At 37.9% G+C, this 17,950-nt stretch overlaps 1 protein-coding gene across 2 annotated transcripts; it reads right to left on the bottom strand.

Annotated features, from left to right (window-relative positions):
* Positions 1-3,932: 3,932 nt before the first annotated feature.
* rnaset2 (ribonuclease T2) lies at positions 3,933-16,837 on the bottom strand. Of its 2 annotated transcripts, XM_057852973.1 has the most exons (10): positions 16,693-16,837; positions 13,862-13,943; positions 13,720-13,774; positions 11,391-11,443; positions 9,130-9,187; positions 8,977-9,041; positions 8,789-8,902; positions 5,811-5,856; positions 4,770-4,844; positions 3,933-4,670 (listed from the first exon to the last, which is right to left on the bottom strand). In XM_057852973.1, exons 2-10 carry the CDS (start codon positions 13,924-13,926, stop codon positions 4,524-4,526), a joined length of 678 nt encoding a protein of 225 aa, XP_057708956.1. In that variant the 5' UTR covers positions 13,927-13,943; positions 16,693-16,837; the 3' UTR covers positions 3,933-4,523. The 2 variants fall into 2 exon arrangements, with proteins under 2 accessions (XP_057708956.1, XP_057708966.1); XM_057852983.1 differs by lacking the exon at positions 13,862-13,943 and having other exon boundaries at positions 16,693-16,782.
* Between the last annotated feature and the right edge of the window lie 1,113 nt (positions 16,838-17,950).

Genomic DNA, 17,950 nt, shown 5'->3' with positions numbered 1-17,950 from the left:
CAATACTGGTATAATATATAGTCAGGGGTGCACATAAGTGGACATAGACAAACGCGCTGGCCCTCAACGGCTTCCATACGCTTTTGCGTACCAATGGCTTACCACTGTATTTGCGGCGGACACGAGAAAATCACTTTCTCTCGGCCCCACTGAGTAATTATTTCCGTGATCCCCCACCCCCGTCAAAAGACAGACAGATGACAGAGACATCACCGGAGCTACTGGAAAAAAAAGGACTTTTGCTGAAAAGTGGCTGCAGGAGGTAACATGGCTAGAAGCAAATGATGCTCGCATGGAAATGTGGTGCAACATTTGCCGTGAGAATCCCAATGTCGCTAATAAGAGCAGCGCATTTTATGTAGGGTCAAAGAATTTTAGCCATCCAAACTTTGAAAAGCACGAAAAAAACAGAGCATGTGGCAGTTAAGCAAACTATCGATGTCAGATAGGACCCCACTCGCCCTATGGACAAGTGGCGGAATAAAGTTATTGTAGAACAGCGCCATGCGCTGACAAACGTGTTTTTGCTCGCATTTCACGAAGCTAAACATGCACGTTCAATGAGCTCTTATCAGGAGGACATCCTACTTTTACAAAGGCTTGGAGTTAATGTGAGAGCCGCAGATGAATGCCCTTTATTTTGAATTAGTGCTTTTATGTTTATTTCTTTACATTTCACTTCAAAGTAATGGCAATTTTGTTGTGCCAGTTGATGTTAATCAAGCGTTAATTGTTTATATAATTAATTAAAGGTAATTGGCTCTAAGTAAAGCTTGTCATAATTTTATCGCATCAGGCGGGTCGGCTCTCAAGATCAATGAGGACCAAGTCACATCTCCAGGTTCTCCTATGAGAACCTGGGCAAAAAAATTATGTGCACCCCTGTATATAGTCATATATGTCAGTATTTAACTCACTGCCTGCAATTGTTAGTGATGCTCATCCACTTAAACAGGCTGTGAATGATATTGTTTCAGTGCCACTATCTGTGTTAAACGTTCAATTCACTTCGACTGCGATCATTCGCTGCCAGCCTCTCCCAGACAAAACGGATTGGGTGTCTAGCACGGTCAATTGCAGCCAATGAGTTAAACTGGTGCCTTCGTAAAATACCATTACTTCAAAACAGGACTGCCATATATAGCTCATATGCATGTGAAGACTCACTGCATGTGGATTGAATGTAAAATGCCAATTCCTTGTTGCGGAGATTCCTGTCTACTGACGAGTTGCATTGCTTTATCTGCAAAGCCCAAAAATCTCTTAAATAGAGAATGTTTCGATAAAAAAGTGACCAATACCAAACACTGTGAGGAATTTCTGAAAAGTTTAGACAGTCTGCTGCACCTTATGGAGGCGAGTCAGGATTATAGACACGGTGTCTATGTGCAGATAGGATTAAAGCTATAAGGAGATCACAATATTAATATCCGTAGAGAAGATAGATGCAGAAAGACAGGCTGAAAAACAGCATCGGCACAATACCATGCTCACTTACCACAACAATCTAATGAGATCCACTACAAGAGCTGTATCATGAAGTCTGACACTGTTTGACACTCGCTTCTCATGTTGCAATTATACATTAGGCAAAAATAGAAACTTCTATAACCATGTATCTGGTTCAGGATTAAGTGGAGCTAGAGCCTTTATCATCTAATTTAACCTTATAATGCCTGACCCCAGAAATAATGAACAGAAAATCCAGATTTTTAAAAAAAAGCTTTATGTGCTCCTTTAACATAAGTTTAATGTTTAAAAATTTGCATTCATGATCTCTAATACCATAAATGATACATTAAGCATTACATGCAGTCCTTGTCGTAAATCAAATTAAACAAAAGGGAGATTGAACACAATACGGTTTAAAACAGTTTATTTATTTATTTATTTTTTACTGCAATGAGGTCCAGAAATGCTTGTATCAAATGTGATACATTTGGCAATGTAGGTTAAAGTGCCTACGACAGAATAAAAAAATAAAAGTCTTAAATAGCATTATTATGTGAATTAGAATCATATTTTGAGACAATTAGACTATATACAACAATTTGGCGAAGTGCAGATAAAGAGAAATTAGTCTTTTAATCTGCCGTTTAGCCACGCCTACCATTATAGGGCTCTCGCGTCCTCAACAGGAGGATGACGTCGGCAGGGTCATGGTTTCATCTGATTTAGAATTCAACCCATTGAGGTGGAATTATTCAAAACGAGGAAAATGCGACAAAGACAGCCGCAAAATTCATTGTTTTAGTCCCTCTACTCCAATATTTTTACACGATATTCTTTTTATCGAAGTATTTTTTTCCCAATTGCAAAATAAATGGTATGGTCATGACAAATAAGTGTTGTGCTAAATGGATTATGAAATATTAAAAAATGCATTCATTCAGTATGAAATGGCAAAATGTCTCCATAACGGTCAAAACTGTCCACTTCTTACACCTCCCAAACTATATTTTATGCCACCGGAGTTAGTCCGGCCTTTGTCAGCTTTGGAGAGCGTAAACAAACCAGGAGGCGTGACAGCTAGCTGACATGCTAACCTGAACAGAGTGATGCTTCAAAGTCTATTCTCGTCTTTCAAAGCGAAAAATCATTCAAAACTACCTGGGATCATTTCTCACAGCAGCGGGGTTGTCAATTGTCATCGCTGATCGGCAACCCGCCCGGCGGCAAGCAAGTTAGAGCTCGTCAGACTCGTTCCCCTGCTGCGGGCAGGAGAGACGTTGTTTGCTGGGGAAGCAGCTGGAAAATGACCGACGTCGAAGGAGCGCGTAGCTGCCACATGGTCAACACGAATATGGCGTAAATTAATGCTTAAAAACACGGCAAAGACGTAAACAGTGAGAGAGTGGCGTGTGCAGCTAACAAGGCAGGATGTGTCTGAGGAGAACCTTTCTACATGTCCGTCCATGATCAAACGTAAGTAAATATTCCTTTATTTAAAGAAAGTTTGCAGCGTTTACTTGTAATCGCTGTATTGGCGGCCATTTTTTACACAAGGTTGCAATTTCTGATGGGGTGGAAAATTTAACAGAAAACCAGGCAGATGAAAAGGGCAATAAGCCGAATATAGCGTTCTCCCGGCTGGGGGGTGTGCAACAAGCCGCTGGTCATCGGCCGAGTGGTATTCTCGGTGGACAAGGAGCATGTCAACCACAAAATGCAAGCCACCTCCGTATTAAAGCGTGTACCATGATCCCAGTATTTGACATAATACAAACACGATGTTTACTCACTTCCTCCTAAGTCCAATGGTCCCACAGCTGTCGCACACTTGTTTTGGTCGGGAACTTTCTGAAACCCAAAAAGGCTCACATGCCTCTCCCTGGTGTAGCTACAAAAGCCTGCAGCCGTTTGGCTGGCGTGATGCGAAAAATAAACAAATTAATCCACAAAATCAGCTGAATCCACAGTCCATCTGCATGCTATAAAGCAATGCTGTATTGTGAGATGCTGACCCGGGTGACGTCACATTCGCATTCGTCCTAAACCCGAGACTGGAGCCGGAAGTCACTCATTTTCATGGCACGGGATTCAAATATTTAATGTAAAAAACGATCGCTTCCACACAAATCCAAGCGGTCCATTTCATTCAGGAGCATAAAACACGACGTGAAACATGAAATAAACATGCTTTTTGGTGTCATATGCATTTTAAAGCAAAAGTGCTGCGTACCGGTCTTTAACTCAACCACAACAGAAATATCTCTCAGAAATATGCAAGTTTAACACCACTGTAACTTTTTCTGGATTTTACCAAACAAAACTGAGAATTTTTTCGCCTTTCTAATGGTATTTCTTTAATAAATCGTTTTCATTTTTTTTTCAGTAGATTATACATGTGCACGAAATGAAAAAGCCGTTTAGGTTAATGGATGAGGATGACTTAGTTTTTCGTGTTACTAAGAACATCAACAAACACACAATGAAGTTGAAATGTTTTATTGCCATTTAACAAGGATAATAAATCCTATGATTACCTTATCCTATGCATTTACCACATTGAGGGGAAAAAAGTACAATGAAAAAAATCTATCAATTTCCTATGACATCTAATCCCCACAGCATTTTCTCAATGGAAGATGGCTCCCAAAAACTGTGGCATGTTGACTTTCAACAATTTTGAACAGTCAAAACATATTTTCTGTTACTGTGAACTATATCTGATCTTTAATTCTTGCCACATTTAAAGTCATATTAGCCCTACTGCGGTCAAATAGTTAAAGAAATGACATGAAAATGCATGTAATGTTGTTCGTGTAAACATGAAATGGTAGGAAATGTACATCCCAAAAAAATGTGTAATCCTGAAAAAAAGATAACTTGTCAATTTGTTAAAAACAAAATAACAAAACAAATGTTGTGACACAATTATGGTTTGGTAGTGTAAATAGTATCTTGCTAACAGAAAAAAATTAAATGTTTTGTATTGCTACTTGGTAAACTTACAGTACAGTTGATTTGGAAACAAAAGACTATGTACAAAATGTGCACATTTGTAAACATTGTCGTGTGCTTCAAAAAGGATAGTAAACTGGAACGTCATGTTCACAGACACTGAAGCCAGAGCCAACGGTGGAAAAGAATTCATGCTCACAGTCCAAGAGAGAGAAGTCGGCATTGAAACAAATCTCGATCTGACCCAAAATCTGAGTACCAGCATTCTAAAAAAGATGTATAATATTTAATTTTAGTCAAGATCTCACAAAAAATTAAATTTGTGGTCATGCCGACATATAATAATTGCCATAAGATTATCATACCTCAGATGGATGGACACACTGTATCTTGGGTTTGACACCATAGAAGCTTTCAATAACTCCTTCGATTTGTGAAAACTACATGACAGAGAGAAAAATCATCATTCCAACCTCACATCTACTTCATTCTTTATATCTTATGATTGAGGTAGTGCATCTTGATTATTGTTTTTGTCATTACTGTTACTCAAATGTCATTTGACTGTTGGATGACTGATTCCTGATCAAAACAACCTTTAATATTTGAATAACTCGCCTTCTAAAACAAACCTAAATCACCCCCAAACATAGAGGTTCTCAAAGTGTGGGGCGCGGGCTCCCTCTTGTGGTATTTGAAAGGTTGACTGAATTAAATGGTCAACCTTTTTAATCCACTACAGTGCATTTATCAAGTACAGTTCAGTTCTACTCAACTTAAACCACAAATGATTCACACTATATGATCAAGAACGGTTTCTTTTGAAATATATATGAACAACTTTACTCATTACGGCACTAGACGACCAATCCATTTGGAGTGGGGAGGGCTGACAGTGAATGAACGAATGTTCCTTCGCTGCCATCCACCAGTTCAAATGGATATGATGTCTAATAGTAATAAACTAATTTTAATTCACAGCAGAAAGCTGAAGAGCTACAGTATATCATCGCCATTGGCACTGAACGAGTTAATTAGTTCATTACATAACCCCCCCCCCCCCCCCCCACCACCACCACCAAATCTAAGCACAGTATTATTGCTCAAAAACTATAGCTTATGAAAATAAATGAAATGTTTGATTGACTTGTGAAATATGGGCCTGTTTAACTGTTTCACTGCTGTTTAATTGTCAACAAGAGGATACAGGATAATTGTAGCTTCTGCCATCTAGTGGAAGAGCATTTCATATTTCTGCACTGATGAACGACATTTTTGTTTGCAGTGAATATTCTTTTTGTGACCAATTAATTAATTTTTAGCATAGTTGGAGGAAATTACTAGTTTGGCTGTACTTTCCTGTATGCAATACAATTGCAATATACAAAAAAAAAAAAAATACTTACTTTATAAAATTTTTCAGATGGGATGATGTCAAATTTCCTCAGAACACTACAATAAAAAGGAAATATTTGGAAAAAAAATTATTTACTGTAGATTTTATGAAATGGTGGACAACAAGCATGTTCAACTAGTGTCTAAGGGCGCTTTGACACCTGTCCGGTTTGGAGCATTTGTTCCGAAATAAACCTAAGGGACGATTCGTTTGATCATATGTGAACGCAGCAACTGTGTTCGGTTGTGCAATGAAATAACCAAGCCAAGAACGCCTAGAAAAGGTTGTCTCGGCTCGCTTTTATTCGAGCTCTGCAGCACTTTGTTCATAGTGATGGAAGAGTTGGCTAGATGTTCGTATTCGCTTCACATTCAGTATTTAAACAGACTTGCAGCTGTTAAAAGATGGCGGTTGCATTTGTTGTCCATCGAAATCTATAAAAAATCACCGCTTGATGTTTTTTTTTTCCTCCTGCCATCTGTGAGAAACCGTCCATAAATTACAGTAGAGGCCAAACGTTTGGACACGCCTTCTCATTTGTGTGTTTTCTTTATTTTCATGACTATTTACATTGTAAATTTTCACAGAAGATAATAAAACTATGAATGAACACGTGTGGAATTATGTACTTAGCAAAAAAAAAGGTAAAATAACTAAAAACATGTATAATATTCCAGTAGTAATTTGCCACCCTTTGCGCTGATTACTTTTTTGCACACCCTTGCTATTCTCTTACTGAGCCTTAAGAGGGAGTCACTTAAAATGGTTTTTGACTTTACAGGTGCACTACTTGCCAAAAGTATTGCCAACCCCGCAATTCTGTCAGATAATGCACAAGTTCTTACGGAAAATGATTGCAAATACAAATGCTTTGGTAGTAATATCTTCATTCATTTGGCTTGCAATGAAAAAACACAAAAGAGAATAGAAAAAAAATTAAATCAATATCATGTTTCACAAAACTCCAAAAATGGTCCGGACAAAAGTATTGGCACCCTTTGAAAAATCATGTGATGCTTCTCTAATTTGTGTAATTAACAGCACCTGTTACTTACCTGTTGCACATAACTCACACTTGCAGCCAGTCAAAATGGATTAAAGTTGACTCAACCTCTGTCCTGTGCCCTTGTGTGTACCACATTTAGCATGGAGAAAGGAAAGAAGACCAAATAACTGTCTGAGGACTTGAGATGCAAAATTGAGAGGAAGCATGGTCAATCTCAAGGCTACAAGTCCATCTCCAAAGACATGAATGTTCTTGTGTCTACCGTGCGCAGTGTCATCAATAAGTGTAAAGCCCATGGCACTGCGTCTAACCTCCCTAGATGTGAACAGAAAAGGAAAATTCATGAGAGGTTTCAACGAAAGATTGTGCAGATGGTGGATGAAGACCCTCCACTAACATCCAAACAAGTTCAAGCTGTCCTGCAGTCTGAGGGTACAACAGTGTTAACCCGTACTATCCATCGGCGTCTGAATGAAAAGGGACCCTATGGTAGGATACCCAGGAAGACCCCACTTCTGACCCAGAGACATAAAAAAGCCAGGCTGGAGTTTGCAAAAACTTGCCTGAGAAAGCCAAAAACGTTTTGGAAGAATGTTCTCTGGTCAGATGACACAAAAGTAGAGCTTTTTGGGAAAAGGCATCAACATAGTGTTTATAGGGGAAAAAAGAGGCCTTCGAAGAAATGAACACGGTCCCCACAATCAAACATGGCGGAGGTTCCCCTTATGTTTTGGGGTTGCTTTGCTTCCTATGTCACTGGACTGCTTGACCATGTGCATGGTATTATGAAGTCTGAAGACTACCAACAAATTTTGCAGCATAACGTAGGACCCAGTGTGAGAAAGCTGGGTCTCCCTCAGAGGTCATGGGTCTTCCAGCAGGACAATGACCAAAAACACACTTTAAAAGCACTAGAAAATGGTTTGAGATAAAGCACTGGAGAATTCTAAAGTGGCCAGCAATGAGTCCAGACCTAAATCCCATTGAACACCTGTGGAGAGATCTGAAAATAGCAGTTTGGAGAAGGCACCCTTCAAATCTCAGAGACTTGGAGCAGTTGGCGAAAGAAGAATGGCCTAAAATGCCAGCACAGCATTGTAAGAATCTCATTGATGAATACCGGAAGCGGTTGTTCACATTTGTTTTGTCTAAAGTTTGTGCTACCAAGTATTAGGGTGAGGGTGCCAATACTTTTGTCCGGCCCATTTTGTGTAAAATGATAATGATTTAATTTTTTTTCATTCTCTTCGGTGTTTTTTCATTGCAAGCAAAACAAATGAAGATATTACTACCAAAGCATTTGTAATTGTAACTCGTGGCATTACCACAGCATTCACGTTAGCATTAGTGTCAACTTAAGTGTGGCGAGCATCTTCTTAAACATTTTGACAACTTTTTTGTACAAACAGTTTGTGGCTTCTAGATTGATTTAATTGAAAATAATGTACTGCTTTTCCTGCTGAGAGTGCATCAACATCACAAAGCTGGCGCTGTCCTTGTTGACGCTACAATATGTGCTCGTCCGTCTATGTTCATTTGAAGTTGTTGGAAACCTATAAAAACATTTATTTTTGGACAAAAAACCTTTTTGAGTAACTGTCTACTAAAACTAGACGGAATTTGTATGAGATTTTGTCGACTAAAACTAGACGAAGACGAACATATTTTGAAATGACTACAATATGACTAAGACTAATAAGTATTTTTGTTCAAAAGACAAAGACTAAGACAAAAACTAAAACAGCTGCCAAAAACAATACTGATGTGTAAGAACTGAAAGTGAAGCGAATGTACTCTGGATTAACTGCTGAACAATGAGTGTGCAGTTGGGTCACACATGGCCTTTGTTTAGATTTTATCCCGGTACAGACAGTTTGCCTTGCGAACATAAATGCCCCAAACAGAGAAACAGACAACTGTATCGATTTAGCCCCTGAATCAGAACAAAACAAATGGACCACAGGTGTGAAAGTTTTCAGTACCTGTCCAAATCCACTTTATGGTACAGTTCCAGTGCCTTGCTGAAGTATTTATGTTGACTGTTTAAAGTAGGAGATCTGGCAGCACATGTGCCGTGCTTGGACCATTCGTACTTCCTATTGTGGCAGAGTTTAGCATTTAATGACAAAGTGGTTTTAAAAATTAACACCGGAATTATTGTTGTCTTTACCAAAATCCAGATGATGCAGGTTTCAGTAAATCAGGCCAACTCTTCTCCATGTCAGGCAACAAGTCCTGGGAAAACAAAAACAAGAAATGTATTTGTTTTTGCTATTGGTATTTTCCAGATGTTTAAGAAAAACTGCAAAGGACAATGTAATACCTCTATTTCCGTTGAGTTGAAAATCCATGATCTATTACACATATTCCCGTTATCAGGCCTGCAAATTTAAAGCACATACTGCATTGAAAAAAAAAACAGTAGCACAGAGCCAAACTTACGTCCTGTTAATAATGTACAGTTATAGAATACGTATAAAATCGTAACACATTTTTTACATAATTTTGTATGGGGTTTTAGGACTTTTCTACATACACAAAAGGCCCATTTCTGTCATATATCGTTCACAAATCTGTCTGAATCCATGTTAGTGAGCACTTCTTTTTCCAAAATAAGCCATCCACATTAAAATGGTGAATAGGTAGCATGATTATATTGCAAAGGTCTACCAAAAATGTAATTTCACTCTAAAATGTACAGTTTTATCACAAACCACAATACTACAAATGTCACAAGTTTTAAAAGCGTGAGGAAATCGTATTCTGACTGAAGAGAGAATGTCCACCGTAGCTGTTGTCCGTAAATTAAACACAATTAAACACAATGTGTGGGCAATATCAGAAAAAAAGGTGTGTTCAATGAAAAAGATTTCACTTAGATTAACAAACAGTGCTTGAAAAATACATATTTTCTGTACATAGGAATATATTTCAGTTCAACTAATGACAAATTGGAGGGGGGGGCACACAAAAATGTTTCTCTTTTTGTTCAGCGTACAATGCTAGGCACACATATGCATTATTAAAGAACTGTAGTTGTAAACGTAAGATGATTTTTAAAAAACTAAATACACCAGGGTAAATAAGTATTTAGTCAACCACTAATTGTGCAAGTTATCGCACTTGAAAATATTAGAGAGGCCTGTAATTGTCAACATGGGCAAACCTCAACCATGAAAGACAGAATGTGGAAAAAAAATACAGAAAATCACATTGTTTTATTTTTAAAGAATTTATTTGCAAATCATGGTGGAAAATAAGTATTTGGTCTATACCAAAAGTTCATCTCAATACTTTGTTATGTCCCCTTTGTTGGCAATAACGGAGGCCAAACGTTTTCTGTAACTCTTCACAAGCTTTTCACACACTGTTGCTGGTATTTTGGCCCATTCCTCCATGCAGATCTCCTCTAGAGCAGTGTTGTTTTGGGACTGTCGTTGGGCAACATGGACTTTCAACTCCCTCCGCAGATTTTCTATGGGGTTGAGACCTGGAGACTGGCTAGGCCACTCCAGGACCTTGAAATGCTTCTTACGAAGCCACTCCTTTGTTGCCCTGGCTGTGTGTTTGGGATCATTGTCATGCTGAAAGACCCAGCCACGTCTCATCTTCAGTGCCCTTGCTGATGGAAGGAGATTTTCACTCAAAATCTCTCGATACATGGCCCCATTCATTCTTTCCTTTACATAGATCAGTCGTCCTGGTCCCTTTGCAGAAAAACAGCCCTAAAGCATGATGTTTCCACCCCCGTGCTTCACAGTGGGTATGGTGCAATTCAGTATTATTTTTCCTCCAAACAAGAGAACCTGTGTTTCTACCAAAAAGTTCTATTTTGGTTTCATCTGACCATAATACATTCTCCCAGTCCTCTTCTGGATCATCCAAATGCTCTCTAGCGAACTGCAGACGGGCCTGGACGTGTACTTTCTTCAGCAGGGGGACACATCTGGCAGTGCAGGATTTGAGTCCCTGGCGGCGCATCGTGTTCCTGATAGTAGCTTTTGTTACTGTGGTCCCAGCTCTCTGTAGGTCATTCACTAGGTCCCCCGTGTGGTTCTGGGGTTTTTGCTCCCCGTTCTTGTTATCATTTGACGCCACGGGGTGAGGAGGGAGTTGAAAGTCCGTGTTTCCCAACGACAGCCCCAAAACATCACTGCTCTAGAGGAGATCTGCATGGAGGAATGGGCCAAAATACCGGCAACAGTGTGTGAAAAGCTTGTGAAGAGGTACAGAAAACGTTTGGCCTCCGTTATTGCCAACAAAGGGGACATAACAAAGTATTGAGATGAACTTTTGGTATAGACCAAATACTTATTTTCCACCATGATTTGCAAATAAATTCTTTAAAAATAAAACAATGTGATTGTCTGTTTTTTTTTCACATTCTGTCTCTCGTGGTTGAGGTTTACCCATGTTGACAATTACAGGCCTCTCTAACATTTTCAAGTGGGAGAACTTGCACAATTAGTGGTTGACTAAATACTTATTTGCCCCACTGTATATTACTGGCTAACACATGAGTTTCCATTTGTTTGTTCTATTGAACAGAAAACCCATTTTTCTGCAAGCCTCACGCAGTCTTACCATAAACCATGTAGTGTCCAGTAGCTTACATTAGGATGATGACAAGACTCCATCTGAAAGTACATGAAAAAATAAATAGAGAAAAATTTGTCTCATAACCAAAATTAATGAAAAAAATAAAATAAAATACTGACAATAATCCTGTATCAAGCTTAACCCTTGAGAGTCGAAGGACGCGCCGGCGCGTCCTCAGCGCACGTCGTCTTTGAAGCGCCCTCACGTTTTAATTACGTCACCCTTATGCCTTTGGTTGGTCTCGTTTTAAAGTGCGGAAGTTGCGGTTTACTCTCGTTATTATTTGAAGTCAATCGACCAACTAGAACGTGAGATATTGTCATTTAAGTTTTATAGTTTTATTGTCCTCTCAAAAAAACATTAAAACGCTGCATGGATCATTTGTTTATGTCTATATTTCCATCATTTCTTGTCCTTTTTCAAAACGGAAGCTCCATGAAAAAAACACAAATCAAACGAACCCTTTCGAAGTCACAGTGGAAGCACAAAATGCGTTTTTTTTTTTTTTTTTAATAAATATAACTGCCGCGCGAGGTTCTACCGAACGAGAGGGGAGGAGTGTTCTAAAGCAGCGAGGTGGCGAGCAACGGCCGTTTGGTTCGAGCAGCGACTTTGTGTGACTTTGACAATGAACGGAAAACTAAATTTAGCACAAGAAATTGTGCTTTTTGATCAACTTGAGGAAGAGGATGGTCCAAATTCGTCATCATCGTCTTCTTCGGAAGAGTCCTCGAGTGAATTTGAACACGTGGGTGACGCCATCGACGAGCAGAGGTAAGCCAACTCACTCTTTTTTTTTTTTATGATGAAAAAGTTTCTTTTGAAAGTTTCTTTTTATATTGCAAGACAAAGTTAATTTTGATGCAATATAAGTGTGTGTTTGTGAATATAATAATAAAATGTGCATATCAGATCAAAGTCGTGCGTGCACTGTGGGTATCCCAGGCAGGAATTTATAATTTGTGGTGTTCTACTTTCTATATGAAGATTAGGGATGTAGCACATATTCAGCTAAGGTATTCTTTCTATTGTCATACATATAGATTTCCATTATTATTTATTGCTGTATATATTTTTATTTTATACTTTATTATTTTCATAAATACTGACTTTTTTCATGTACATTTATAGTGACAATGAAAGTAAAGTGAAATGAAAATGGAAGGGTGGAAAGAGGACCAACACCCCATGGAAGTGTGAGCTGTGTGATGTAGCCCTGTGTCTAATTCCAGGACGAAACTGCTTTTCAGAGTGGCAAGCCTGACAAAAATTTAACTTGTTTATTGTAAATATTTTTGAAAATACTTTTTTTCCCAATGTTATATATATATTTTTTTCCCCACAATCAGCATTCTCAATTTGTGTATATAAATGTGTGTTCAAGAAGCTTGATTGTGTGTACATAGTTTTCATCAGGTGATGGGCCGCAATACCTAAACTCATAAAGAGATGGCCTCTAAACACTTTTTGTGTTAGATGGTATATATTTTTTCACTGTTCTTCACTGTTTGGTCTGCTGTATATAACCTGTTTTGACTAGAGCATGTATAAAGGCAAAAAACGCCTATGGCTATACCTGTTGTTTATGTTGCATTGTCAAATATAAGACTATTTATTCTAAATTTTTTTGGTTGAATGTTCATCCTAACATGTTGAATAAATATTACAAAGTTTCAAAACGGTTCGTTACGCATGTTTGGTTGTCAATTGGACATCAATATTAAAAATTTTGACAAAACGATTTTGGAATTTTTGGTCTTTTTGGGCCCAAAATGATGATTTATAATTGGTTAGTGAAGGAAACAACAGTTTGGACATGAAGTTCAAGGTGTCACAAAAAAAGGGACCAAACCAGGTCATCGTAAACAATTCTTTCTTTGAAATATAAAGGCAACTTCAAAGGCATGCAAAATCAGACAAAATAGGCCCAGACCTTAAAGGGTTAAAGTGGAACTGTAAAATGCAGGGTACAACATAAAGAAACATGTGACTGAGATATACTATATTCATCCTGTGAAGAAAAATATAAACAGCCCACATGAAGGAACAAGTGTATTTTACACGGCATTTTAATTAAAAGGAACAAACACGTAGGAAACTGAGGGTATTGTGCCACTCTGGACAGCATGTTGCTACAATCAAAAGCACACAACCTTATGACTTCAACATCACATGACCTCAAAGGTTTAAGAAGTTGAGTCAGAGGAAAAGCTCATCAAAAAATAGGACACTTTTGCATCTTTGGCTTTGCATCTAAAGAGTTTACATTAATACTCTAAATATGTTTCTACTGCAAGGGATGAAGGAAACTCACACTACAGAAAGTGCTCGGCCAGTGGTGGGTTAGGATGATTTTCGTCCAGTTGTGTCTGGAGAAAAAAGGCAAAATGCACAGAAGAGACATAATTTTAATTGCAAAATAAATAAAGAAGTACATGACGGTTTCCTGCACTTACGAGGGCGACATATCAAAGGCAGATGCCACTGCCAAACAAAGCAGCAGAGGATAGCTGAGACTCATTTTAGATCTTCAAGTGACTGCAAATGAATAATTGTCTATCAATTCACATCAGACATTTGCTCCTACAACCACCACAGAATAAGGAAATACATTCATCATCTGTGTTACCCTTAAAGTTAGGCCCCAAAATTTGAAAAAAAAACAACTAATTACTTACTCTTAATTTGGGAGGGGAATTCTTTGTATCTCTTTCATGCACCAAATTTTTGATCGCGACAGATTGCCACTGCGCATGCGCGAACCGACGCCATTTTCACTCGAGTGATGACGGCAGATATAAATATGTACGTGATAGATTAAACAATAAAAAAAAACATTTTTTTTTTTTTTTTTTTTTTTTTTGTGATAATGGTTTCTGAAGGGTTCACTTTGGATGAGGGAGGAGGAAGTTGTTTTAAGTTAAATAGGACAAAGAACTCCTTCCTACCCAGTGCAATTCGGTTGCTAAATTTGCACAATTCTTGCACTTAGATGCAAAACTGTCTATAGCATTTTAAATTTGTAGTCTGTGTTATTTTATTGTATGTGTATGAGTTGTTGTGTTATCTGTTATCTGCGTGCTTACCTGCTGTAACATAAGTTTCCCCTTCTTAGGGGACAATAAACTTAAACTGAACTGAAACTGAGACTGTTTTAACTGCACTGTTTAAATGCTTGAAAGACATTAAGTTTATGTATAGATCTTAAGGGTGAAGGCATGGGTGCTGCATATTCTTGTACACAAGATGGTGGTATGCACCTGAAAGTTACTTGCAATCCGCTATTAATCAAAAGTTGTTTTTTTTTTTTAATGTGCTGCGATGTACCTAAGGTGATTTATATGCATGTATGTATGTATGTATGTTTATAATTCAGACATATAAAAACATTGTTATTCAACCCATATACTAGACTATTTGAAGAATAATTAATATATATGTCCGAATCTCTCACGTTTATAAGCATATAGTCAACAAGGAAAGTGACGTAGCGTTACTGGAGTTACGTGAGCAGCCGGTCGAAAATTGGGTAGCCGTACTACGCGTGCACACTAAAATTCTTCTTGTGATTAATGGCGGATTGCAAGAAATTTTCAGGTGCATACCGCCCCCTAATGTACAAAATGTGCAACACCCATTCCTCCACCCTGACGATCTACAGGGGTTGGACAAAATAATGGAAACACCTTAAAAAGTCAACAAAAACTAATTTAATATTGTGTACTAATGTACACTGGATGCACAAAACATTGTCTTGGCTAAAAGTTAAAGTAAGATTTACGGCCTCATTGCTTAATTTTTTATTAATATTGCTAAAACTAAATTACCAAATGTACTTTTGCAAAAGTTACCGTATATCTAAGCTCTGATGAACATCAATATGAAACCCGTCATGCCATGGGGGGTAGATTCAAACTACCTAATGTCAAAACAAACCATGGAAAAAGTACAGTCATGTATAAAGCAATGTTTGGCTAGAACACTTTGCCAGGTGAAATTATTTCTGCAAACAGTAAAAAACAGTTTTAAGTTTCTTCCAAAGAGGCATTTTATTAGTAATGAATTCTGAATTACAAAGAACTAACCACCATGAGCCAGAGAATTTCAATGAACGTCAGGAAAACAAAGATTGGGTCCTTTCAGTACATGTACATGCGTACATGTACATGCATGTAGTATATAGGTATTTATATAGAAATATACTGTATGTAATGTGTATGACTATGTACTATATGTGAATTTATATGACACTGTGTGTGAGAGTGTGTGTGTGTGTGGATAGGGATGGGAGGGGGTGAGGGTGGGTGTGGGTTTTATTTATTGTTATTTTTTTGTCTATATGTATTTTTGTTGGTGATGAGCACTGGTGTAAATGTTTTCCACAGAGCAGACTGAATTGACTCCAGGAAGAGTAGATGTACTTATTACAACTAAAGGAGATCAAAATAAATACAAATTGTGTAGGTCCGCCTTTTGCGGCAATTACAGCCTCAATTCTCCGAGGTATTGATTCATACAACTGTTTCCAAGGGAATTTGAAACCATTCTTCAGTTAAAATGCCCTCTATCTCTTTTAGAGACGATGGCGTTGGAAATCAACGTCTTAATTGATTCTCTAAAACTGACCATTAATGCCCAATAACGTTGAGGTCTGTGGATGTTCAATGATTATGATGCAAAAATGTTAGGTGTTTTCATTATTTTGTCCAACCCCTGTATACATCAATTTAAAAAGTACTTTCCTTGCATGCCTGTCTTCTTACCCCAATTAAACCCCTCAGAGACCATTCACGCCTTTAAAGATGAACCAAAAACTTAATTTAGCTTTTATCAACATTGCATTCATTTATAAATAAGATAATAAAATAATGGTTAATAACAAAAAATAGGTAATAATTAACAATATTTACGGTTTTTTTTTTTTTCATGGCCACAAATAGCCACATGGCCTTTAAATAGTGAACCGTATTGAGAGTTAACTTTTGAATAGCTGTCCACCGTAGTGGCTACTGTCCGTGAACGGGCAATTAAATCCACCGTAGGTACACCTTTTTCTCGTTGACACCGAAGGTGTGTAACCATGCATTAACAACCCCGAATGACGCAATAAAGGAGTCTAACGCAACCTTGAACACCAACAATACACAAATCCCACTCTGACATGTCTCGAAAATTTCCTGTCCGTATTCCACGCTAAATTGACAACTACCCACAAGATATTAACAGGGCAGTACAACACGTTTGGTGTTGAACAAGCGTTGTTATCGATGATAAAACGGTAACTTACGTGTTCCTATGCTGTAAAATTGATTCGGCTGTTGACTTGTCTTAGTTCATGTTCGTGTCGCAAGCGTTTCCCAAACGTTGACAGTTGACACTGGATTTCTGTGGTTGTTTACGTTCTGAATGCACTTCCGCCATCTGGCTGTCGGTTCAGCCAATCACGAGTGCCGGCGAACAAATGCTCAGTCACGTGGTACAACCGTGTCGCTACATTTCCAGTCCGACCTTCGCTCATTCGCTCAACTCAACCCTTCCGGCCAGGACAGAATTCAGCATTCAGCATTACCATACAATTGTTAAACTTAATCTAGAAACTCCTTATTTCTGGAAAAAAACGACACTACTATATTTGGCATGTTGAACTTTTTTTTAATTTAAACCCTGCCTCTTGCCTGAGATAAAGTGGCATGGCATGTTCTCACTTGCGAACCAAATAAGGATAAGCAGTCTTGTCAAGGTAGTAGAACATTGATGGTTTGATACATTTTGTAATGGTGAAATTACATCCATACATCCTGTTTCTTTAGCCTTTTTTCCTCCAAACATTATTAACCTTTTCAGGGACAGTGGTCACTACAGTGGGCAGCTATTCAAAAGTTGTCCCTGAAGACCTTTAACCCTTTATTGAGCAAGTGACTGTTTTTGCAAATTAAAAAAATGGTTTTGACACTTAAGAGCTTAACCCTGTATTGGACAAGTGACTATTTTTAGTCATTTAAAAAAACATAAAATATTTGCATTTATCAATATATCTATTTTTATTATTAATCACTATTGCATTTTTTAATATTTTTAAGATATAATTCTTAATACATGATGTATAAATGAAAATGAATAAAAACAGAAATGCACACTACTTACAGCCTCAATTTACCCTTTATTTTTATTTTCATTGTTTTTAAACAACATGCATGCCATTGATGGCGATAAATGTCCAGTTCATTTAAACCGGGAAGACGGGCTATGAATGCTAATGTGTAAGTGCCATCGACAGCGCTAGACGTCCATTGCCCACTTTGACTGTGAAGGGCGAGTGAAGTTCATTAGCTCTTCCCAGTCAAAATGGGTTGGATATGTAGCGCCGTCGATGGCAGCCAATGAGTTAAATGAGTGCCCTATCAAGGTTAAAAAGGAAAAAGAAACTTAATTCATGCATGAAAGGGTTGAATACAAAAATATTGGTCATTTTCACATGATTCAATGGTAACGGTAAAAAAAATAGGCCATAATATTTAATGTCGAACCAATGCAAATGGGACAAA

The sequence above is a fragment of the Corythoichthys intestinalis genome, chromosome 1, assembly GCF_030265065.1.
Source record: "Corythoichthys intestinalis isolate RoL2023-P3 chromosome 1, ASM3026506v1, whole genome shotgun sequence".
Lineage (NCBI taxonomy): Eukaryota > Metazoa > Chordata > Actinopteri > Syngnathiformes > Syngnathidae > Corythoichthys > Corythoichthys intestinalis.
Note: the sequence above shows the minus strand (reverse complement) of the source record. Positions and strands in the feature narration are given on the sequence as shown.